This window comes from Delphinapterus leucas, chromosome 17 (genome assembly GCF_059928025.1).
Source record: "Delphinapterus leucas isolate spDelLeu-1000000601 "Yukka" chromosome 17, BTC_Dleu_Yukka2, whole genome shotgun sequence".
NCBI lineage: Eukaryota > Metazoa > Chordata > Mammalia > Artiodactyla > Monodontidae > Delphinapterus > Delphinapterus leucas.
This window is the reverse complement of record NC_143145.1, coordinates 46482656-46508347: the sequence shown is the minus strand read 5'-3', so window position 1 is coordinate 46508347 and position 25692 is coordinate 46482656. Positions and strand designations below refer to the sequence as shown.

Genomic DNA, 25692 nt, shown 5'->3' with positions numbered 1-25692 from the left:
GATATGTACTTATTGCCATTTTGTCAATTGTTTGGGGGTTTTGTATAGTTCTTTTTAGTAACTTAGCTCTTTCGCTATTTTCCCTTTTGATTTGATGACTATTTTAATGCTATGTTTGGATTCCTTTCTTTATTGTGTGTGTATATCTCTTTATAGATTTTTGGTTTGTAGTTCCCATGGCATTTATATATAATAACCTATATATATCTGTGATTATTTAAACGTGCTGATCTCTTAAGTTGAAACACATTCTAACAACAATGCATTTTTACTCCCCCTGCCACATTTAATGTTTTTGACTTCATATTTTATATCCTTTTCTTTTGTAAATCTCTTAACTACTTATTGTGGTTATAAATGATTTTACTACTTTTGTCCTATAACCTTATTACTAGCTGTATAAGTGGTTGATCTACCACCTTTACTGCATATTTTCCTTTACCAATGAGATTTTCTTTTCATAATTTTCATATTTCTAGTTGTGGTCTTTCCTTTTTCACTTAGAAAAGTCCCTTTAACATTTGTTGTAAAGCTAGATTAGTGATGCTGAACTCTTAGGTTTTGCTTGTCTGTAAAACTCTTTATCTCTCCTTCAAATATGAATAATAGCATTGCCGGGTAGAGTCTTCTTGATTGTAAGTTTTTTTCTTTCATCACTTTAAATGTATCTTACCACTTGCTTGTGGCCTGAAAAGTTTCTGCTGAAAAGTCAGCTGATAGTCTTATGGGAGTTCCCTTGTGTATAACTAGTTGCTTTTCTCTGGCTGCTTTTAAGATTCTCTTTTTATCTATAATCTTTTGCCATTTAAATTACAGTTTGTCTTGGTGTGGATCTCTTTGAGCTCATTTTGTTTGGGATCCTCTATTCTTACTAGACTTGGATGTCTGTTGTTTTTTCTCAGATTATGGAAGTTTTTAGCCTTTATTTCTTCAAGTAAGTTTTCTTCCTCTGTTTCTCTTTTCCTTCTGGGCCCTCTGTAATGGTAATGTTAGTTACCTTGATGTTGTCCCAGAGGTCTCTTAAACTATTTTCATTTTCTAAAATTATTTTTCCTTTTTTCTGCTCAGCCTTGGTGATTTCCACTACTCTGTCTTCCAGGCACTGATCCATTTCCTCCTGTATCATCTACTCTACTCTTGATTCCCTCCGTGTATTTCTATTTAAGTTACTGTATTCTTCAGCTGTGTTTAGTTTTTTTATCTAACTGAAATTTCTCACTGTGTGCATCCATTCTTCTCCTGAGTTTGTTGAGCCTCTTTATTATTATTAGCTTGAACTCTTTATTGGGTAGTTTGCTTATCTCCACTTTGCTTAGTTCTTCTTCTGGGGTCTTATCTTGTTCCTTCGTTTGGAATATATTCCTCTGTCACCTCATTTTGCCAAATTCTTTGTTTTATTTCCATGTATTAGGTAGGTCAGTTATGTTTCCTGATCTTGAGGAAGTGGACTTCTATAGGAGACATCATATTGGGCCTGGCAAAACACTTCCCTCTGTTCACCAGAACTATACTCTAGGCATACCCACTATGTGGGCTGCATGGGCCCTTCTGTTATAGTGGGACCAATTACTATGGGTGTACTGGCAGGTGGGGCTTTTCTCTGGCCCAGTTGGCTACTAGGCCCAGCTTCGTAGTAGCTGATGGGCAGGGCCAGGTCCCAGTGTGGCTAGCTGCATGGTCTGGGGAGTCCCAGGGCTGGTGCCAGTTCACTGTTGGGCAGCATTTGGGCTTCAGGGCAGATAGCTGTGTGGTCCAAGGTACCTGGGACTGGGACAGGCCTGGTCCTGCGGCAGATGGTGGGAAGAGCTGGGTCTCTTGTGGCTGGCTGCTGGGTTTGTGGTTCCCAGGATGGATGCCAGTTTGCTAAAGTACAGGTAAACCCCCAGCACTAATATGCAAGAGGGAGGATTCCAAAATGGTGCTTGCCAGCACCAGTGTCCTTGTGGTAGAGCAGGTTCCTAAAAAAGGTTGCTACCGCTCTCTGTGTCCCCAGGGAGAGTTGCAGTTACCTCCTGCCTCTCTGGGAAGCTCTCCAAGATCAGCTGGAGAGCTTGGGTATGACCCAGGATTCTTTTAAATTACTCTTTCACTGTGGATCTCAGATTGTGTGAGATTTTGTTTGTACCCTTTAAGAATGGAGTCTCTGTTGCCTACAGCCCTCCAGGTCTCCTGTATGCAAGCACCACTGGCCTTCAAAGCCAGATGTTCTGGGGGCTCATCTTTCCAGTAAAGAACCCCAGGCTTGGGAGCTCAATGTGGTAGTTGGACCCCTTGCTTCTTGGCAAGAACCTCTGCATTTGTGGTTTTCTTTCTCTTTGTGGGTTGCCTACCTAGGGGTGTGGATCTTGACTATACTGCATCTCCATTTGTCCCAGTCATCTCATTGTGGTTCCTTTAGTGGTGGAAAATCTTTTCTTTTAGTCTTCAGATTGTTGCTGTCAATAGTGGCTCTGTAAATTGTTGTAAGTTTGTTGAGCCCATGGGAGGAGGTGAGCTCAGAGTCTCCCTACTTTACCATCTTGGTCACACCTCCCCAAGAGATTGTATTGTTATATATAGATAAACACAAATAAACACTTGTTGAAAAGTGTTGTCTTTGTATAAGGAGAATGAGGGCACAATATGGTGAAGGGGAGAATCTGTTTGTAGAAAAAAGTTTATAGAATTATTTGACTTTTTAACTATATGGATATTTAGCTTTGATTTAAACAGTTAAGTTAAAAACTGAATAAAAGGAAAAACAAACTCCATAGGTGTTCTCAAACTAAACAAAATACTATGGAAGTGTACAAATAAGCATTCTTTCCATTGATAATTTGGGCAATAAAAGAAACTAGTTTTTCTTAAATTACAAATCAAGGTATGATTTTTTACTCAAACTTTTAAATTACAAGAATAAAAAAAGCCCAATGTATTTTCTTTTTTTTCTGCTTAATAACTTTAAAAATAATTTATTGAAGTATAGTTGATTTACAATGTTGTGTTGGTTTCAGGTGTACAGCAAAATGATTCAGTTTTATATATATATATATTTTTTTTCTTTCTCAGATTCTTTTCCTTTATAGGTTATTACAAAATATTGAGTTTAGTGAGAGGAGGTGAGCTCAAGGTCCTTCTACTCTGCCATGTTCCCCCCTCTTTTCCTTAGTTTCACTTATAATGCCACATTACCAGGTATCTCTAGACCATGTTGTCAAGCCATAGTTCTCATAAGTTTTCATTTCACTACACTAGAAAATATTTGTGTCTGATCTTTGAAGATGTGTTCCTTGAGGTAAAAGACTGAAGCCCTGACACTGAGGTTAAATATTGTCTTTGTTGTTCAAGACAAGGGCCAACCAAACCAGAAGTCCTGTCGATTCAGTGGCCTGGAAAACGATCAAGTCGTCGAGTCCAGAGACACAAAAGCTTCTCCCCCAACAGCCCTCAGTTTAATGTCTATGGTGCAGGTAATGAAACTTTGTCATTTTTCTTGAAGTTGACTCAATTGTATCTTCATATTGACTTGTTTAAAAAGGACCAAAAGGCAGCTAAAACAATAATAATGGAATGCTTTTCTTACACCGAACAAGTTTGTCTGAAACCAAAGTGGTAAAGAGTCTAAGATATTAAGGACCAGGGTGGTGCTCCTAATCATCAGTTCTGTCAGAATCCTAGCAGTTGTACTTGGGCAGTACACAGAGACATGTTGGGTAGGGAAGAAAGTGACTCAATCACCTAATATGTGAAAGACTTAAGACCTATAGAAATCATCATCATCTCCAAGCAAAGGAGGTGCCCTTTAGTCTGCACCCTAATCCCAGAGCCCCAAGCCTGGTTAAGCATACTCTAAATTCATGTTAGGAAAAGGTTATTGTTTCCTTTCATAACAGGACTAAAGTTATAGTGGCTTTTGAAGTGCATAATGTAGTATATGATTTATGAGACTGAGACCTCAATAATATTCATTAGGTCATCATATTTTAACCATGTAATTTATATTAGTTACTTTAAAATACTTTGAAATATAAAAACTTATGTTGTTAAGGAGAGTAATTTTTATAAAGTATGAATATATATGCATATGTATGTATATATGTATCTGTATGTACCTGCACATATCACTTGAACATGTCATTTTAACATAAATGAATATTTAAATATCTACCATTTCAGAAAGTCAATGTATAGATATAGTCTGTATTTACACAGATTGTACTTGAAAGATTTCAAAGTGCTTTCTTGAACACTGTCTTATTTTATCCTAACACCTTATAAGGTAGATGTTGGTATCTCCATCTCCCCAGAAAGTAAAGCTATTTGTCTAGGGGTAATGGATCATTAGTCATTTTTTACAGTGAAACAACCTCAAAATCTCAGTGATTACAACTGGAAATATTTGGTTCTTTTCTCTCATGGGTCTATGTTTGACTGTGATTTGAGTGGTCTCAGCTGGATGTGGCTCCAGCTTGTAGGTTGGATTCAGCTCTACTCCTCATGTAGCTTCTTAGGATCAGGGACTACTTGGGACAATATCTTCTCCTGGTCAGTATCAAAAGTACAGGAAAAATCATGAAGCTCATTTAGAACCACTGTAGGAGTGGCCACGATGGTGGAATAGGAAGACACTGAGCTCACCTTCTCCCACGGTCACATCAGAATTACAACTATTTACAGAGCAACTATTGATGAGAAAGACAAGAAGACTAGCAGAAAAGATATTCTGCAACTAGATGGGTAGGAGGGGCAGAGAAGTGGTATGGTCAAGATCCATATACCTAAGAGGGTGGCCCACAAATGAAATGATAATTACAATCACAGAGCTTCTCCACAAGTGAGCAGGGGGTTCAAGCCCCACATCAGGGTCTACAGCTTGGGGTTCTGCACCAGGAAATCAAACCCCCAGACATTTGACTTTGAAGGCCAGGAGGGTTCACCTTGGGGAGAGCCAGAAGGCTGTAGGATATAGAGACTCCACTCTTAAAATGTGCACAAAAATTCTCACATGCTCTGGGATACAGGTAAGAAATAGTGACTTGAAAAGAGAATGGGTCAGACCTACCTGCTGATATTGGAGAGCTTCCTGGAGAGGCAGGAAGCAACTGTAACTCATCCTGGGGACATAGACACTGGTGGCAGCTATTTTGGGGAGCTCATTCTACCACAAGGACACTGATGATGGCAGGCACCACTTTGGAATCCTTCTTCTAGCTAATTAGTGCTGAGACCTGTCCCTGCCCACCAGCTTGTGAGCACTAGAACTAAGACGCCTCAAGACAAGCAGCTAGTCAGGTGGGGACACAGGCTCACCCACCAGCAAGCTGGTTGACTTAAGAATCCCTGAGTCCACACTGGCTCCAGGACCCAACCCTATTCACCAGAGGGCTCAGGACCTGGCCACACCCACCAAAGCACTGGCACTAGCCTCAAGAAATCACAGGGCCCCACAGTCTGCCATCGGGACCCAACCTCATCCACAGTGGGTTGACACCAAATCTGGGAAACCCCCCCCGCCACCAGGGGTCTGCAGCCAGAGACCCTGAGACATAGTTCTACTGACCAATGGGCTGGCACTAGCCCTAGGACTAGCCTCACCCACCATTGAGCAGGCACCAGCCCCAGGATCCCCTGGGACTTAGGCCCACCCACCAACAAGCCTACACATCAACTCTGGTACCCGCAGGACCCAGGATTCAGAGACCCTGGAACCCGGGCCTGCCCACCAGTGAGCTGGAATTAGGATTGGTATGCTCAAGGCCTCATTGCAGCCCACTAGTAAGCTAACTCCAACCCTTTAGGCCTCGGCTCTGAGACACCAGCTCTGAGACACCTTGAACCCCTCAGCCAGCTGCCCTGGGATCCAGCCCCACTCACGAGCAGGCTGACACCAGCTTTGGGACACCCTGGACCCTGCAGCAAGCCATGTCTGGAACTTGCCTCATACACGAGTAGGGCAAGACTAGATCTGGCACCTGTGGCCGTACAGCCACCCACCCCAGCACCAAGATCCACCTGCCACTGGTCCAGCACTAGCCCCAGGAATCCCAGGACACTGTGGTCAGCCATGTCATGACCAGCCCTTGCCCACAAGTAGTTGGCATTCTCTGCCCATGGCAAGGCCTGGCAATCAACCAGACAGGGGCTAGCCACACCAACCAGATCAGCCACAGTAGTCAGTCAGCCAAAATGGAAGGACCCACACAACACAAAAATGGGGCACTCCTAAAGCATGTAGCTCTGGTGACCATAGAGGAGTGCACCACAGGTACACATAGGACATCTCCTACAAAAGGACACCTCTTCAAAGTCAGGAAATGTAACAAACCTACCAAATACTTAGAAATAAAAACAGCAAATTGGGCAAAATGAGGTGATAGAGGAATTAGTCCCAAATGAAGGACCAAGATAAAACTCCAGAAGAAGAACTAAGTGAAGTGGAGGTTAGTGATGTATCTGATAAAGAGTTCAAGTTAATTATCATAGAGATGTTCAAAGAACCTGAGAGAAGAGTTTGGATAAACAAAACAGAGGGAAATGACAGAAGTCAGAAGTTTTTACAAAGAGATAGAAAATGTAAAGAAGAACCAAACAGAGATGAAGTATGCAAAACTGAAATTAAAAATGCACTAGAAGGAATTAAAAATTCACTAGAAGGAATCAACAATAAATTGGATACTACAGAGGAACAAATCAGCAAGCTGGAAGACAGAGTAGTTAAATCACTCAAGCTGAATGGAAGAAAGGAAAAAAAAGAAATAGAACTATTTATGAGACCACTGGGACTACATCAAGTGTACTAATATTTGCATTATAGGGGTCCCAGAAGACAATAGAGAGAGAGAAAGAGAAAGAGGCAGAGAACATAGTTGAACACAGTACTGGCACTTTCCCTAATTTGGGAAAGGAAACAGTAATTCAGGTCCAGGAATGACTGAAAGTTCCAAACAGGTTCAACCCAAAGTGGCACACTGAGAAGCATTATAATAAAATGGCAAAAATTAAAGATGAAGAGACAATATTAAAAGCAGTAAGGGAAAAGCAACAAATTACATATAAGGGAACTTCCATAGGCTCTCAGCTTACTTATCAGCAGAAACTCTGCAGGCCAGGAAAAGTGACATGATACATTTAAAGTGATGAAAGGGGAAAACCTGTAAACAAGAATACTCTATACAGCAAAGCTTTCATTCAGATTTGAAGAAGAGATCAAAAGTTTTACAACAAGAAAAACCTAAAGGACAGCATCACCACCAAGCCAGCTTCACAAGAAATGTTAAAGGGACTTTTCTAAGCAGAAAAGAAAAAGCCACAACTAGAAATATGAAAATTATGAAAGGAAAAATCTCATTAGTAAAGGGAAATATATAGTAAGATAATAAATCAACCACATATAAAGCTAGTAGGAAGGTTAATGGATAAAAGTAGTAAAATCATCTATATCCACAATAGTTAGGGGATATAAAAAACAAAAATGTAAAATATGATGTCAAAAACATTAAATGCGGGCATGGGAGTAAAAATGCAGAGCTGTTAAAATGGGTTTGAACTTAAAAGATTAACAACTTTTAATAGTCACGGATATATATATATATATATATATCCATGACTATTTAAAGTCACCTATATATATATATATCAATATATCAGTGTATATATATATATATATATATATATAAAACTCATGGTAGCCACAAGCCAAAAATCTATAATAGATGTACACACAAAAAAGAGAAAGGAATACAAACATAACATTAAAGATCAAATCACAAGGGAAGTCATCAAATCATAAGGGAAGGGAGCAAAAAAAAAAGAAGTAAGGAACAAAAAAGAACTTTAAAAATCCCAAAACAATAGACAAAATGGCAATAAGTACACACCGATTGATAATCTCTTTAAATGTCAATAACTAAGTGCTCCAATCAAAAGGCATAGAATGGCTGCTTGGAAACCAAAACAAGATCCATATGTATGCTGCCTATAAGAGACTCACTTCAGATCTAAAGACACAGACAGACTGAAAATGAGGGGATGGAAAAAAGATATTCCATGCAAAAGAAAATGCAAAAAAACCTAGGGTAGCAATACTTATATTAGACAAAGTATGCTTCAAAACAAAGACTGTAAAAAGAGAAAAAGGACATTACATAATGATCAAGGGATCAATCCCAGAAGAAGATATAACAAAAGTAAATATATATAAACCCAACGTAGGACACCTAAATATGTAAAGCAAATATTAACAGACATAAAGGGAGAAATTGATGATAACACAATAATACTAGGGGATGACTTAAACACCCTATTTACATCAATGGACAGATTATCCAAACAGAAAATCAATAAGGAAACACTGACCTTAAACAACACCTTAGACAAGATGGATTTAACAGATGTATATATGGGACATTCCATCCAAAAGCAGCAGATTACACATTCTTTTCAAGGGCACATGGAACATTCTCCAGGATAGATCACGTGCTAGCCCACAAAATAAGTCTCAGTAAATTTAGGAAGACTGAAATAATATTAAGCAACTTTTCAACCACAATGCTATGAGACTAGAAATCAAGAAAAAAAGTACAAATAAACACAAACATGTAGAGGCTAAAGAATATGCCTATAAAAAACCAATGGGTTGCTGGAAAAATCAAAGAAGAAATCAAAAAATAAATGGAGACAAATTAAAATGGAAACACAATGATCAAAAATCTATGGGATGCAGCAGCAGCAGTTCTAAGGGGAAGTTTATAGCAATACAAGCTTACCTGAGGGAACAAGAAAAATCTCACATAAATAACCTTACCTTACACCTAAAGGACTAGGAAAGGAAGAAAAGACAAAACCTGAATTTAGTAGAAGGAAAGAAATCATAAAGATCAGAGAGGAAATAAATAAAACTGAGACTTAAAAACAGTAAAAAAAAAAAAAAAAAAAACCAAAAACAAAAACAAAAGACCAATGAAAGCAAGAGCAGGTTCTTTGAAAAGATAAACAAAATTGATAAACCTTTAGCCAGACTCATCAAGGAAAAAAGAGAGGACCCAAATCATTAAAATCAGAAATAAAACAGAAGTTATAACCAACACCAGAGAAGTACAAAGGATCATAAGAGGCTACCATGAACAATTATATGCCAATAAAATGGACAATGTAGAAGAAATGAACATATTCAGAAGAAACAGAAAATATGAACAGACCAAATACCAAGAATGAAATTGAGAAAGTAATAAAACAGCCCCCAAGAAACAAAAGTCCAGGAGCAGTTATCCTCACAGATGAATTCTACCAAATATTTAGAAAAGAGTTACCACCTATTCTTCTCAAGATATTCCAAAAAACTGCAGAGGAAGGGACACTTCCAAACTCATTCTGTGAGGCCAGCATCACCCTGACACCAAAACCTGAAAAGATATCACACACAAAAAGAAAATTTCAGGCCAATATGAACATAAATGTAAAAATCCTCAATAAAGTGTTAGCAAACAAATTGAGCAATACATGAAAGGAATCATGAGCCATGATCAAGTAATATATTTATGCCAAGGATGCAAGGATGCTTCAATATCTGCAAAACAATCTATGTCATACATTATATTAAGAAACTGAAGAATAAAATTCATATAATCATCTCAATAACTGCAGAAAAGTTTTTGACAAAATTCAACATCCATTTATGATAAAAACTCTCCAGAAAGTGGGTATAGAGGGAACATTTCTCAACAAAACAAAGGCCATATATGACAACCCACATCATACTCAAAACAAAGGCCATATATGACAACCCACATCATACTCAATGGGGAGAAGCTGAAAGCATTTCCTCTAAGATCAGGAGCAAGACAAGGATGCCCACTCTCACGACTTCTCTTTAACGTAGTATTGGAAGTCCTAGTCACAGAAATCAGACTAAAAAAAGAAATAAAAGGAATGCATACTGAAAAGGAAGAAGTAAAATTGTCAATATTTGAAGATGGTATGACACTATACATAAGAAATCCTAAAGACACCACCAAAAAGCTACCAGAACTCAACAATGAATTTGGTAAGGTTTCAGGTTACAAAACGAGTATACAGAAATCTGTTGCATTGCTATACACTAAAAACATAGTATCAGAATAGAAATTATGAAAACAATTCCCTTTATGGTTCCATCAAAAAGAGTAAAATGCCTAGGAATAAATCTAACTAAGTAGGTACAAGACCTGTGCTTCAAAAACTGACGAAAGTAATTGAAGATGAGACAAACAGATGGGTAGACATTCCTCCAAAAAAGATATACAGATTGCCAACAAACACATGAAAGGATGCTCAACATCACTAATCATTGGATAAATGCAAATCAAAACCACAATGAGGTATCACCTCACACCAGTCAGAATGTCCATCATCAAAAATCTACAAACAATCAATGCTGGAGAGGGTGTGGAGAAGAGGGAACCTTCTTGTACTGTTGGTGGGAATGTAAATTGATACAGCCACTATGGAGAACAGTATGGAGGTTCCTTAAAAAACTAAAAATAGAACTACTATATGACCCAGCAATCCCACTACTGGGCATATACCCTGAGAAAACCATAATTCAAAAAGAGTCATGTATCACAATGTTCACTGCAGGACTATATACAATAACCAGGACATGGAAGCAACCTAAGTGTCCATTGACAGATGAATGGATAAAGAAGATGTGGCACATATATACAACGGAATAATACTCAGCCATAAAAAGAAACAAAATTGAGTTATTTGTAGTGAGGTGGATGGACCTAGAGTCTGTCATACAGAGTGAAGTATGTCAGAAAGAGAAAAAAATACCATATGATAACACATATATATGGAATCTAAAGAAAAAAAATGGTTCTGAAGAACCTAAGTGCAGGGCAGGAATAAAGACACAGACATAGAGAATGGACTTGAGGACATGGGGAGAGGGAAGTATAAGCTGGGACGAAGTGAGAGAGTGTCACGGACATACATACGCTACCAAATGTAAAATAGATAGCTAGTGGGAAGCAGCCACATAGCACAGGGAGAACAGCTCGGTTCTTTCTGACCACCTAGAGGAGTGGGATAGGGAGGGTGGGAGGGAGATGCAAGAGGGAGGAGATATGGGGATATAGAATATGTATAGCTGATTCACTTTGTTATAAAGCAGAAACTAACACACCATTGTAAAGCAATTATACTCCAATAAAGATGTTAAAAGAAAGAAAGATATAGAATGTTCATGGATTAGAAGAATTAATATTGTTAAGATGACCATATTATCCAAGGCAATCTACAGACTCAGTGAAATCCCTATCAAAATATCACTGACACTTTTCACAGAGCTAGAACAAATAATTCTAAAAGGGCAAGGAAACACAAAAGACCCCAAATAGCCAAAACTATCTTGAGAAAGAAGAACAAAGCCAGAGGTATCACACTCCCTGATTTCAAACTATGCTACAAATCTACAGTAATCAAAACAGTATGGTACTGGCACAAACCCACACACATAGATTAATGGAACAGAATAGAGAGCCCAGAAATGAACACACACTTTTATGGGCAAATAATCTTGTCTACGACAAAATATGCAAAAGTATACAGTGGGGAAAATACAGCTTCTTCAATAAATGGTGTTGGAAAAACTGAACAGTTACATGCAAAAGTATTAAACTGAACTACTCTCTCACACCATGCACGAAAATAAATTTAAAGTGGATTAAAAACTTAAATGTAAGACCTGAAACCATGAGACTTCTGGAGGAAAACACAGGCAGTGTACTCTTTGACTTAGTCTTAATAATTATCTCTCCTCAGGTAAGGGAAACAAAAGCAAACATAAACAAATGGGACTACATCAAACTAAAAATCTTTTGCACTGGGAAGAAAGTTATCACAAAATCAAAAGTCCATCTACTGACTGGGAGAAAATATTTGCAAATGATGTATCTGATAACAGGTTAAGTATACAAAATATACAAAGAACTCATAAAACTCAACATCAAAAAAAAAAAAAACCCAAACAACCAGATTGAAAAATAGGCAGAAACTCTGAATAGACATTTTTCCAAAAACGGCATGCACATGAAAAAAATGTTCAATATCACTAATCATCAGGGAAATGTAAATCAAAACTGTAATGAGATATCACCTCACACCTTTCAGAATGGCTATTGTCAAAAAAACCCACAAATAACAAATGTTGGCAAGGATGTGGAGAAGAGGGAACTCTAGTGCACCATTAGTGGAAATGTAAATTGGTGCAGCCACTATGGAAAACAGCATGCAGTTTCTTCAAGAAGCTAAAAATAAAACTACCAAATGATCCAACAATTTCACTTCTGGGATTATGTCTGAAGAAAATGAAAACACTAATTCAAAAAGGTACATTCAATATTCATAGAAGCATTATTTACAATAGCCAAGATATGGAAGCAAACTAAGTGTCCATCAACAGATGAATGGATAAAGAAGAATGTGAGATATATATATATATATATATATATATATATACATACACACACATATGTATGTATACAATGGAGTATGACCCAGCCATAAAAAAGAATGAAATATTGCCATTTGCAACAACATGGATGGACCTGGAGTGAAATAAGTCAGAAAGAGAAAGACAAATACTAAATATTATCACTTGTATGTGGAATATAAAAAATTAAACATGGGATATATGTTTATGTATAGCTGATTCACTTTGTTATACAGCAGAAACTAACACACCATTTAAAAGCAATTATACTCCAATAAAGATGTTTAAAAAAAATTAAACCATAGATTGTTCTTTCCATTTTTGTCATTTAGAAAACAGTATTAAGCCCAAAATATCCTTCTATGGGACTTTGTTGTGATAGCTGCCTTAAATTCTTTTAGGAGCAACCTAGAATGGAAAGATGTTAACTAGTTTGCAAATTAAAATATAAACATAAACTTTGTTTACATATTTATAATATTTTATTGTAAAAGCACTCATTTTTAGTAGCCACTTCTTTGTGGCAATGCTACTGCTTCTTTTTGCATCATAATTTATTTGGTGGGCTTTGAGAGGAGCTTCACTGAAGACGGCAGGTGGAGAAGTGAATTCTAATGTAAAGTACTACCCCCTTATAATTTAGGTCTTATCTTCCTAACATTCAAAGCTAAAACAAGGTTTATAGTCTTAAATTCAATCACATTCTTCTATCAGGAAATATCAAAAAGTATTACTTCAGCAAATGTCTGTGAAAATATTTTGAGCAAGCTGCCATAAGGATACACAAGGATACCAGGATGTTTGTGCAGGGGCTCACACCACAACTTACTCCTTCTTGCCTTTGCATAATAACATATATAACAGCAACAATAATAGCAGCAGCACTTACATAATGTTTATCCTGCTGTTAGATAGAGATGTGTGTGTGTATACACAGACATATCAAAAATACTAGGGGGCTTCCCTGGTGGAAGTGGTTGAGAGTCCGCCTGCCGATGCAGGGGACCCGGGTTCGTGCCCCGGTCTGGGGAGATCCCACATGCCGCGGAGCGGCTGGGCCTATAAGCCATGGCCGCTGAGCCTGCGCGTCCGGAGCCTGTGCTCCGCGACGGGGAGGCCACAGCAGTGAGAGGCCCGCGTACCGCAAAATAAATAAATAAATAAATAATTAAAATAAAAAAATAAAAATACTACATACATAGTACATGTACGTTTGTGTGTGTATATATGCACATATGTATGTATGCATATGTGTATATATACACAATCCTCACAGTGAGGCTTGTGATATTATTATGCCCATTTAAAAATAAGAAAAGTGAGACCAGAGATGTTAAGTAATTTGACCAAAATCAGCGGGCTCCAGAGTTTGTACTCTTCACTGCTATGCCATGAACATAGTGTCCACTCAGGTTAGTCCCTAGGGAAGGAGATACCAGCTACCTTGCTCTTATACTTCTTTTTGATTAATAATTTATCCCTTGCTGTGTTCATGGCTATGATTTCCCTGGCTCCTGCCACTGCCCCAGAAGTAAGTTTAGAATTGTTTCTTGGTGCTTTCCTTTTTCTAAAAGAAAAATCAGCTACATTATGTGGTGGTAAAAATGGCTCAGCAGGATCTGTTCTTTTGAATATCAAAGGCCAGTGTAGGCAACAACATAAAAAAAATAGACATAAAAATGAACCCACTGGAATACATGGATCTATGGGAATCAATAACTTAGAAAGAACTCATGTGAATCTATCTATATACATAAATATAAATATAAATAAATATATATATATATTTAAATGTGGTGATTAGCCAGTGACACTGTGTTCTTCCTTCAGGGTAAAAGAAAAGCTCTGAGACACCAAAGCATTCCTGCTCTGTCTAGAGTTTAATATATTGCCCTCATGGTTTTCCCCTCAAGGCTTATTAGAAGAAGATAACCAGTGGATGACCCAGATAAACAGACTCCAGAAATTAATTGATAGACTGGAAAAGAAGGTGAGTGCTTCCTTTTCTTTCTTCTCCCTCTTAGTTTTCAGTAGATTATGACTCATTATTCCTTATTCCCCCAATATTCATGTCTGCCTGGATAGACTAGCAACCAGGATCTCCGTTATACTGCTTGATAGTTATTTGGGATTTTTGTTAAAGCAAATATAATGTTAATTCTCATTCCCCCCATGCCAATCCCTAATTATAGTTAAAATAGTATATAGGGTTTAAAGTTAAATAAATCTACTGCATTGTCTGACTTTTAGGTTATCAATCATGTAAGGTAGCAGTGTGCTTGAATGATGCAAATGGCAGCTCTTGGGAATGACCTGGTTGATGTCTTGGGAATGTTTCAAAGTGATTCAGGGAAATGGCTGTGTGGTACACTAAAAGATGATATTGTACACTCAACTTCTAGAAATTAGCATTTTAACTGATGATTTTTAGCACGAAAACTACCAAGTTAGCAAGCAAGTTAAGATATGATGAAGAGTTCTTCAGAACTATATTTTATGTTTCCAGTTATTGTATTTTTATTGACTAATTCAATTAGCACCAAGTAGTCCTGATATTATAATTATATTCCTCTTAAGCAGCTTTAATGGAAGAGGCTGCTTTTGTTAATCAGTAAGAATATGTGTTTTCTGTGCATGCCAAGCACGAAGGAAGGAACCTTTATGCTTGAGAGAGAGTTTCTGACTTTGAAGAACCCAGAGTCTACCTGTAAAAATATTCTATATTCATAAAATGAGTTAACAGATTTTTAAAAGTATGCAGTTGCACAAAACCAAGCTCATTGTTAATGCTCAGTAAATACTTAATGACTGACTGAGACATGCCAAAGGAATGGAGCATATACTAAAATTTACAGTTGCTAACCTGACAGAATGATCACTGCAAGCTGGGAAGGACCGCTTGTGTCAGGAAGGGCTTAAGGGGCCTTTAGAAATGATGACAATTAGGAATTTTGAGTGCAAGTAACAGAAATTACCTCTTTAATAAAAAAGAAATCTCTAGAAGGAAATGGGAGTGTTCACAAATCAACAGACAGTCTAGAGATCTAGACTTAGGAAGTCAGTAGACAAGATAAGTCTAGAGATGTAGGTAAGCAAGAAATACTCACCAGTCTCTCAGGTTGTCTCCACTGTAATAGATGAGTTTCAAAAATTTCCAGTCTATGGACATTCTGCTCAAGATTCCACTTTCCAGGAGGGAGAGCCTGGTTTGTCTTGTTATGGTTGCATGCAGGTCTCTTAGATAAGGAAGGAGAGAAAACCTTGGTTAACAGTCAAGTATTAAAATGAGATGAGATCATTCACTGAAGGAAATTGTATTGTCACTAAAATCAGAATAAATGTTAGTCAGCTAACAAACTAATAAGTATTTGCTATGGGAAAATAAATTTTTAGTAAACAGAGAGCAGTTGGAGAGGGCATTCAGGTAAGGTGATGGCATGAGCAAAGGTTAAGTAGACCAACCTGGTTAGAGTCTTCCATTTAGGGACATAGTGACAAATAAGATTATATGAAAGGATGGGGCTGAATTATGGATGGCCTTAAATAACAGACTAAGGAATTTGGACTTGATCTTGGAGACAACAGGAGGCATTTATTATTTTTCAACAGATAAGTGACATAATAAAAAAGATCCTTTAGATAGAAAATTGGACAGCAAGAATATGAAATGGATTCAAACAAGATTCAAAGTCAGAGCTACCAAAGCCAGCTATAACAGTGACATTAAAGGGCAGGCTGTATACCTGAGCCCACTGGGATCAAGTATAGTAAAAGATGGGCCTGGACTAAGTGACTAAAAAGAAAATGGCAGATTTGAAAGACTTGAGGTGAAATTAACAGGACCGTTGAATGGGTATGATGGGTAAAAGGGTAGTTTCAAATAGGAGTCTGAGGATTTGAGCCCAAGTGTCTGAGACAATTATACCACTAATAGACAAGGGAGAGACAGTGAGAGATAATTGGTGAGGTGAGGTGAGGAGGTGAACTGGTTTATTAAATTTCAAGATATAATAGGACATCTAAGTAGAAATATCCAGTTAGATTAGTATCTAAGAAGCCAGAACAACAGATTGAGATCTTGAGAGCCATCTCCCAGAGGTGAAACCTCATGTCCTAAGGATGGGTAAGGTCTCTGAAATGGAGATTCTGTACAAAGAAGAACCACGTCTAGGGGAAACAACTTTGGAGAGTTCCAGTCCCTCTGCCACCACATCACTGTTCACTAAATTTAAATTGACCACTTATGGGGACAAATAACATAAACTAAGAGTTTGCTGCAAGTCAACTTTCCTCCTTTCTAATTTCATTAATTGATGTGTGAATTGAGATTAAAATGCTTGATAATAAAAATAGTGGCCATACAAATTAGTTTTCCAATGGTGGAAGTCTTGGAAATGCAGGACCCTATTTAAAAACCAAACCTTGTTAAAACATAAAGATTCAGTTGTTAAATAAGTTTGGATTCATTTAAAGAATACAAATACCTCTTTTTAAAATGGTTTTGAAGTCCTTGGCAAAGCTGTCTTTCTTCTGGTGTCATAAATGTATGTCATTCTTTTTAAAGGGGTAGCTCAAACTCAGGTCATGGCTTTTTTTCCAACTTAAAATCAAAGTATTGTCATGTCTTCTTCTTTTCTAGGCTTTTTTCTCCCTTCATTTCTATGAAAGCATTTCATTATGAGAACAGTGGCTGAGAGGTTTGCTGAAAGTACAATGTGATGGTCTTAAACATGGGGCTTCAGCTGTGTGGGGCTCAGCATGATCTGTCTTAATGAAAGGAGAAGCAGTGCAAGTTGGGTTTTTTTCTACAACTTGTTCTGTACTATGCTGAATTAGGTTTTTAGAGGAAAAACATCCAATTGACAAACAGAAGCTAAGTGCATATTATATTCTACTGATGGCTGTCTTGTCTTCTCAGTTGTTAGCACTAGGTTTGATCTCCACATTAAAAGGGAATGTACTTACAGTGGAAGCCATACTGTCTTTTCTCACCACTAAGTATCTATGATAAATCTTTCCTGCACTGTAAACCAAGCCCAATACCATTTATGTGGGGGAAAAATAACCTTTGAAATTTCTACAAGTCTCTTCAGACATTCCTTTTTTCCACTTCAGCCTCTCTGAGTATTTATGGGATATATTGAGATTATATCTCATGTTTTGCTTGAACTCTGCAGAAACCAGTGTTCAATGCTTAAACAAAACAACAACAAAGTCCGTTTAATCTTCATGAAGTCTTAAGTATACCATCAGATCACAGGATATCCATATTTAAAGGGATATAATTAAGGATGTCACACTCATACAACTTGTTTTAAGTTTTTTACCTTAGATTAAAGAAAGTAGAACTGAAAAGTGTGCCTGAGTTGTTATTAGGGAAACAGCAGTCAAAGAGATCACTATTGTTACAGTTTCTATATGCAGAGTACTTTTAAAGATTCAATTCACATCTATATGCATTATATGTTTGTCTTCACAGAAGAGCTAGGATTTAAATGGGCATTCATTCAGCCACTTGTTTATTCAACTAACATTTATTGAGTACCCACTTTATGCAAGGTACTATTCTGACAGTGAGAATATAGCAGTGATCAAAACAGGTAAGGTCCTTGGTCTCTGGAGAGACAGACAAACCCCAGGTCCATGAAATGAAGTAATTTCGGATAGTGTAAAGTACTATGAAGAAAATGTAGGACAATGTGATGAAGATGGAGGGTTGGATACTTAAAGTGAGTAATCTGAGAAGGTCACTTTAAGGATGTGATATTTGAGTTGAAGTTAGAAAAATAAGGAAGAGCCAACTGGAGGAAAACCTAGGGATAGAGAATATAAGGCAGTGGAAATAGTAAAAGTGAATTGCAGAGAAGTTAAATAACTTGCATAAAGTTCACCCACAAGAGAACTGCATAGCTAGAGCTATGTAGCTCTGTTATTAACAGGCTTATACTATTTCAGGCAGTCTGGATTTCTATAACTTTCTATTTATTTCGTATCTATTTGAAGGAATTATTGTGCATAATCCTCACTTGTTTTCCAGTTTTGAGAAATAATTGACATACATCACTATTTAAATTTAAAGCATACAGCATGATGGCTTTATTTACATATAAGGTGAAATAATTACCACAATACGTTCGTTAACATCCATCTTCTCATACAGGTACAATAAAAAGGAAAGGAAGAAAAAAAGAAGGGAAAAATGTTTATCTTCTTAGGATTTACTCTTTTAACTTTCCTACATGCCATACAGCAGTGTTAACTATAGTCATCATGTTGTAACATTACATCGTTAATACTTATTTATCTTATAACTGGAAGAAGTTTGTACCTTTTGACTATCTTCATCCTATTCCCCCTCCTCCCACTCTCTACCTCTGGTAACCAAAAACCTGATCTCTTTTTCTATGAGTTTGGGGTTTTTGTTTTTATTTTTTTTAGATTCCACATATAAATTAAATCATACAGTACAGTATTTGTCTTTCTCTGTCTTATTCCTCTTAGCATAATATCTTCAAGGCTCATCCCTGTGGTCACAAATGGTAGGATTTCCTTGTTTTTTTGTGGCTGAATAATATTCCATTATATATGTATGTGTATATATATATATATATATATCACATGTTCTTTATCCATTCACCCATCGATGGACAATTAGGTTGTTTCCATGTCTTGGCCTCTATAAATAATGCTGGTATGAACATAGGGGTGCAGATATCTTTTCGACATAGTGTTTTCATTACCTTTGAATATACTTCAGAAATGGAATTGCTAGATCATATGGTAGTTCAGTATTTAATTTTTTGAGGAACGTGAGAAAGCCATACTGCTTTCCATAGTGGATGCACCAATTTACAATCTACCAACAATGCACAAGCATTCCCTTTTTCCACATTCTTACCATCATGTTATCTCTTGTTTTTTTTATGATGGTCATTCTAATAGACATGAGTGATATCTCAGTGTGGTTTTACTTTGCTTTTCCTTAATGAGTAGTGATGTTGATCATCTTTTCATGTACATGTTGCCCTTTCATATATCTTCTTTGGAGAAATGTCTATTCAGGTCCTTTGCCCATTTTTTTTTTTTTGCTATTGAATTATATGAGTTATTTATGTATTTTGAACATTAACCCTTATCAGATATATGGTTTTCAAATATTTTGTTCCCATTCTAAAGTTTGTCTTTTCACTTTATTGATTTATTTTCCTTGTTGTTGTTGTTTACTGTGCAGAAGCTTTTTAGTTTGATGTAATCCCACTTGTTTATTTTTTATTTATTTGTTTGTGCTTCAGGTGACATATCCAAAAATCATTACCAAGAATCATGTCAGGGAGCTTTATTACTATGTTTTCTTCTAGGAGTTTCATGGTTTCAGGTCTTACATTTAAATCCTTAGTCCATTTTGAGTTAATTTTGTGAGTGGTGTAAGATATGGGTCCAATTTCATTCTTTTACATGTGAATATCCAATTATCCCAGAATCATTTATTAAAAAGACTTTCTTTTCTCCACTGAGTATTCTTCCCTATTAAATATTAGTGGATTGTATATGCTTGGTCTTATTTCTGGGCTCTCAATTCTATTCCATCGGTCTTTTGTGTGTTATTATGCTAGTAGCATACTGTTTGATGGCTTTAGCTTTATAGTATAACTTGAAATCAGGAAGTATGATCTCTCCTGCTCTTTTCTTCTTTCTCAGCATTTCTTTGGCTATTCAGCGTTTTTTGTGGTTCATATAACTTTTAGGAGTGTTTTTTCTACCTCTGTAAAAGATGCCATTGGAATATGGATAGCGATTTTATTGAATCTATAGATGGCTTTTGGTAGTATTGACGTTTTAACAATATTAATTCTTCCAATTCATGAATACAGAATACCCTTCTACTTATTTGTATTTTTGTATTTTCTTTGATTTCTTTCATCAATGTCTTTCAGTCTTCACAGTAGAGAAATTTCACTTGCTTAGTTAAATGTATTCCTAAGTATTTTTTTATGCTGTTGTAAATAGGATTGATTTCTTTATTTTTTTTCAGAAAATTCACTGTAGGCATATAGAAATGCTACTGATTTTTGTATGTTAATTTCATATCTTGAAACTTTATTGAATTCCTTGATTAGATCTGACAGTTTTTTTTGTTACATCTTTAAGATTTTTGTTTATAAAACCAAGCTATCTGCAAATAGAGATGGTTTTACTTCTTCATTTACTTTTATTTCTCTTTCTTGCCTGATTTCTCTAGGTAGGATTTCTAGTACTATTTTGAGTAGGAGTGGTGAGAATAGACACCCTTGTCTTATTCCTGACCCTTAGAGGAAAAGGTTTCACCCTTTCACCATTAGTATGATGTTGAGGAAGCTGTGGGCTTGTCATATATGACTTTTATTATGTTGAGATATGTTCCTTTTATGACTTTTTGTTAAGGGCTTTTATTATGAATTTATGTTAAATTTTATCAAATGATTTTTCTGTGTCTATTGAGATGATTATATGATTTTTTTCTTTCTGTTAAGATGATGTATCACACTGATTTATTTGCATATGTTGAACCATCCTTGCATCCCAGGGATAAATCCCACTTGATCATGATAAATGATTCTTTTAATGTGCTGCTGAGTTTGGTTTGCTAGTATTTTATTGAAATTTTTACATCTATAATTATCAGGGGTATTGACCTATAGCTGTCATTTCTACTAGTGTCCTTTTCTGGTTTTAGTCTCACGATAATGCTGGCCTCATAAAATAAATTTGGGAGTACTCTCTCCTCTTCTATTTCTGGAAAAATTTGAGAAACATTGGTGTTAATTCTTCTTTAAATGTTTGGTAAATTTCACGAGTGAAGCCATCTGGTCCTGGACTTTTGTTTGTTGGGAGGTTTTTGATTACTGATTCAATCCCTTTACTAGTAAATGGTCTATTCAGATTTTATATTTCTTCCTAATTCAGTCTTGGTAAATGATATGTTTCTAAGAATTTTTCCATTTATTCTAGGTTGCCCAGTTTGTTAGCATATAGTTGGCTGTTATGATCCTTTGAATTCTGTGGTATCAGTTATACTGTCTGCTTTTTCAATTATAATTTTGTTGATTTGTGTCCTTTCTCTTTTTCCCTTGGTTAGTCTAGCTAAGGGTTTGTCAATTTTTCTTATCTTTTCAAAGAACCAACTCTTAGTTTGGATAATCTTTCCAATTGTTTTTCTGTTCTCTATTTCATTTATTTCTGTTCTAATCTTTATTATTTTCTTTCTTCTGTTAACTTTGTGCTCTGATCTTCTTTTTCTAGTTTTTGAAGCTGTAGAGTTAGGTTGTTTATTTGGGATCTTTCTTACTTCTTAAGTAGGTGTTTATTGCTATGAACCTCCCTCTTAGAACTGCTTTTGCTGCATCCCACAGGTTCTGGTGTGTTGCATTTTCACTTTTGTTTGTCTCAAAAATTTTATTTCCTCTTTAACTTCTTCTTTGATCCATTAGTTGTTTAAGACAGTGTTGTTTAATTTCCTTGTTTTCATGAATTTTTCAGTTTTCTTCTTCTTATTGATTCCTACTTTCATGCCATTGTGGTCACAAAAGATACTTGGTATGATTTTTTTGTGTGTGTGGTACGCAGGCCTCTCACTGTTGTGGCCTCTCCCATTGCGGAGCACAGGCTCCGGATGCGCAGGCTCAGCGGCCATGGTTCATGGGCCCAGCTGCTCTGCGGCATGTGGGATCTTCCTGGACCGGGGCACAAACCCATGTTCCCTGCATCGGCAGGCGGACTCTCAACCACTGCGCCACCGGGGAAGTCCACTTGATATGATTTTAATCTTCTTTAATTGCTAAGACTTGATTTGTGGCCTAACATATGGTCCATTCTAGAATTTTGTTGTACACCTGAGAAAAATATATATTCTGCTATTGAGAGATAGAATGATCTATATATGAATATTAGGATCATTTAGTCTTTAATGTTGTTCGAATCTGTTGTTTTCTTACTGATTCTCTGTCTGCATGAAATGTCCATCGACAGATGAATGGATAAAGAAGATGTGGTACATATATACAATGGAATATTCCTCAGCCATAAAAAAAGGAACAAAATTGGGTCATTTGTAGAGATGTGGATGGAACTAGAGTCTGTCATACAGAGTGAAACAAGCCAGAAAGAGAAAAACAAACACTGTATATAAACGCATATATGTGGAATCTAGAAAAATGATACAGATGAACCTATGTGCAGGGCAGAAATAGAGACACAGACATAGAGAACAGATGTGTGGGCATGGGGTGGGGGAAGGGGAGAGTGGGATGAATTAGGAGATTAAGATTGACATATATACACTACCATGTGTAAAATAGATAGCTAGTGGGAACCAGCTGTATAGCACAGGGAGCTCAGCTCTTTGCTCTGTGGTGACCTAGATAGGTGGGACTGGGAGTGGAGGAGTGGGAGGGAGGTCCAAGAGAGAAGGCATGTATGAATACATATAGTTGATTCACCTCATTGTACAGCAGAAACTAATACAACATTGTAAAGCAATTATACTCCAATAAAATAAATAAATAATTAAAATAAAAGTAGGGTAATAAAGCCCCCAACTAGTATTGTATTACTGTCTATTTCTCTTTTTAGCTCTGTCAGTTGGCTTTATATATTTAGGTACTCCAATGTTGGGTGCATAAATATTTACAGTTCTTATATCTTCTTGATATATTGATCTTTTTATCATTATATAATGACACCCTTTTTCTTTATTCACCATTTTTCGTTTAAAGTCAATTTTGTCTAAGTATAGCTACCTCTGCTTTCTGTTGTTATTATTTGCTTGAAATGTCTCTTTCCATCCCTTAACTCTCAGTCTATATGTGCTTTTAAGGCTAAAGTAAGACTCCTGTAGGCAGCATATTATTAGATCTTGGTTTTTTTTTAATCCATTCAGCCATTCAATGTCTTTTCTTTTTTATCAGATTATAATTGCTTTACAGTGTTGTGTTAGTTTCTGCTGTACAATGAAGTGAGTCAGCTATATGTATACACATATCCCCTCCCCCATGGACCTGCCTCTCACCACCCCATCCCACCCATCTAGGTCATCATAGAGCAAAAATCTGAGCTCCCTGTGCTGTAAAGCAGGTTCCCACTAGCTATCTATTTTACACATGGTAGAGTATATTTGTCAATCCTAATCTCCTAATTCATCCCACCTTCCCCTTTCCCCCCTTGGTGTCCATACATTTGTTCTCTACATCTGTGTCTCTATTTCTGCCTTGCAAACCAGTTTATCTGTACCATTTTTCTAGATTCCACATATATGCATTAATATACGATATTTGTTTTTCCCTTTCTGACTTACTTCACCCTTTATGACAGACTCTAGGTCCATCCATATCTCTACAAATGACCCAATTTCATTCCTTTTTATGGCTGAGTAATATGCCACATATATACAATGGTAATATGCCATTGTATATATGTACCACATCTTCTTTATCAATTCATCTGTTCTCCAAAGTGGCTGTATCCATTTACATTCCCACCAACAGTGCAGGAGGGTTCCCTTTTCTCCACACCATCTCCAACATTTATTGTTTGTAGATTTATTGATGATGACCATTCTAACCAGTGAGAGGTGATACCTCACTATAATACTGATTTGCAGTTCTCTAATAATTAATGAGGTTGAGCATCTTTTCACGTGCCTCTGTATGTCTTCTTTGGCTAAATGTCTATTTAGGTCTTCTGCCCATTTTTTGATTGGGTTGTTTGGTTTTTTTTATATCGAGCTCCATGAGCTGTTTGTATATTTTGGAGATTAATCCTTTGTCTGTTGTTTCATTTGCAAATATTTTCTCCCATTCTGAGGGTTGTCTTTTTGTCTTGTTTATTGTCTTTGCTGTGCAAAAGTTTTTAAGTTCAGTTAGGTCCCATTTGTTTATTTTTGTTTTTATTTTCATTACTCTAGGAGGTGGGTCAAAAAAGATCTTGCTGTGGTTTAAGTCAGAGAGTGTTTTTCCTGTGTTTTCCTGTAAGAGTTTTATAGTGTCTGGTCTTATATTTAGGTCTTTAATCCATTTTGAGTTTATTTTTGTGTATGGTGTAAGGGACTGTTCTAACTTCATTCTTTTACATGTAGCTGTCCAGTTTTCCCACCCCCCACTTATTGAAGAGACTTTCTTTTCTCCATTGTATATTCTTGCCTCCTTTGTCACAGATTAGGTGACCATAGGTGCATTGATTTATCTCTGGGCTTTCTATCCTGTAGAAATTTATCTATATTTGAATTCATCTATATTTGAATGTCTGTGCCAGCACCATACTGTCTTGATTACTGTAGCTTTGTAGTATAGTCTGAAGTCAGGGAGCTGATTCCTCCAGCTCCGTTTTTTGTTCTCAAGATTGGTTTGGCTATTCAGGGTCTCTTGTGTTTCCATACAGGTTGTAAAATTTTATGTGCTATTCTGTGAAGAATGCCATTGGCAATTTGATAGGGATTGCATTGAATCTGTACATTGCTTTGGGTAGTACAGTTACTTTCACAATATTGATCCTTCCAATCCAAGAACATGGTATATTTCTCCATCTGTTTGTGTCCTTTTTGATTTCTTGCAACAGTGTTTCATAGTTTTCTGACAACAAGTCTTTTGCCTCCTCAGGTAGGTTTATTCCTAGATATTTTATCCTTTTTGTTGCGATGGTAAGTGGGAGTGTTTCCTTAATTTCTCTTTCTGATTTTTCATTGTTAGTGTATGGGAATGCAAGAGATTTCTGTGCATCAATTTTGTATCCTGCACTTTACCAAATTCATTGATTAACTCTAATAGTTTTCTTGTGGCATCTTTAAGATTTTCTATGTAGAGTATCATGTTATCTGCAAACAGTGACAGTTTTACTTCTTCTTTTCCAATTCATATTACTTTTATTTCTTTTTCTTCTCTGATTGCCATGCTAGGACTTCCAAAACTATGTTGAATAAGAGTGGTGAGAGTGGACATCCTTGTTTTGTTCCTGATCTTAGATGAAATGATTTCAGTTTTTCACCATTGAGAACAATGTTGGCTGTTGGTTTGTCATTTATGGCCTTTATTATGTTGAGGTAGGTTCCCTCTACACCCACTTTCTGGAGAGTTTTTATCATAAATGAGTATTGAATATTTTCAAAAGCTTTTTCTACATCTATTGAAATGATCATATGGTTTTCATTCTTTAATTTGTTAATATGGTGTATCACATTGATTTGCATACATTGAAGAATCCTTGCATTCCTG

The 25692-nt window shown here is 36.6% G+C and overlaps 1 protein-coding gene across 1 annotated transcript in view; it reads left to right on the top strand.

Annotated features, from left to right (window-relative positions):
* Positions 1-25692, top strand: part of NECAB1 (N-terminal EF-hand calcium binding protein 1) — a 155258-nt gene that overhangs the window by 89372 nt on the left and 40194 nt on the right. The window contains exons 4-6 of the mRNA XM_089898590.1: positions 3328-3449; positions 5778-5927; positions 14365-14441. Of these exons, the coding sequence (XP_089754716.1) occupies positions 3328-3449; positions 5778-5927; positions 14365-14441 (349 nt within the window). The remainder of the gene's footprint in view (positions 1-3327; positions 3450-5777; positions 5928-14364; positions 14442-25692) is intronic.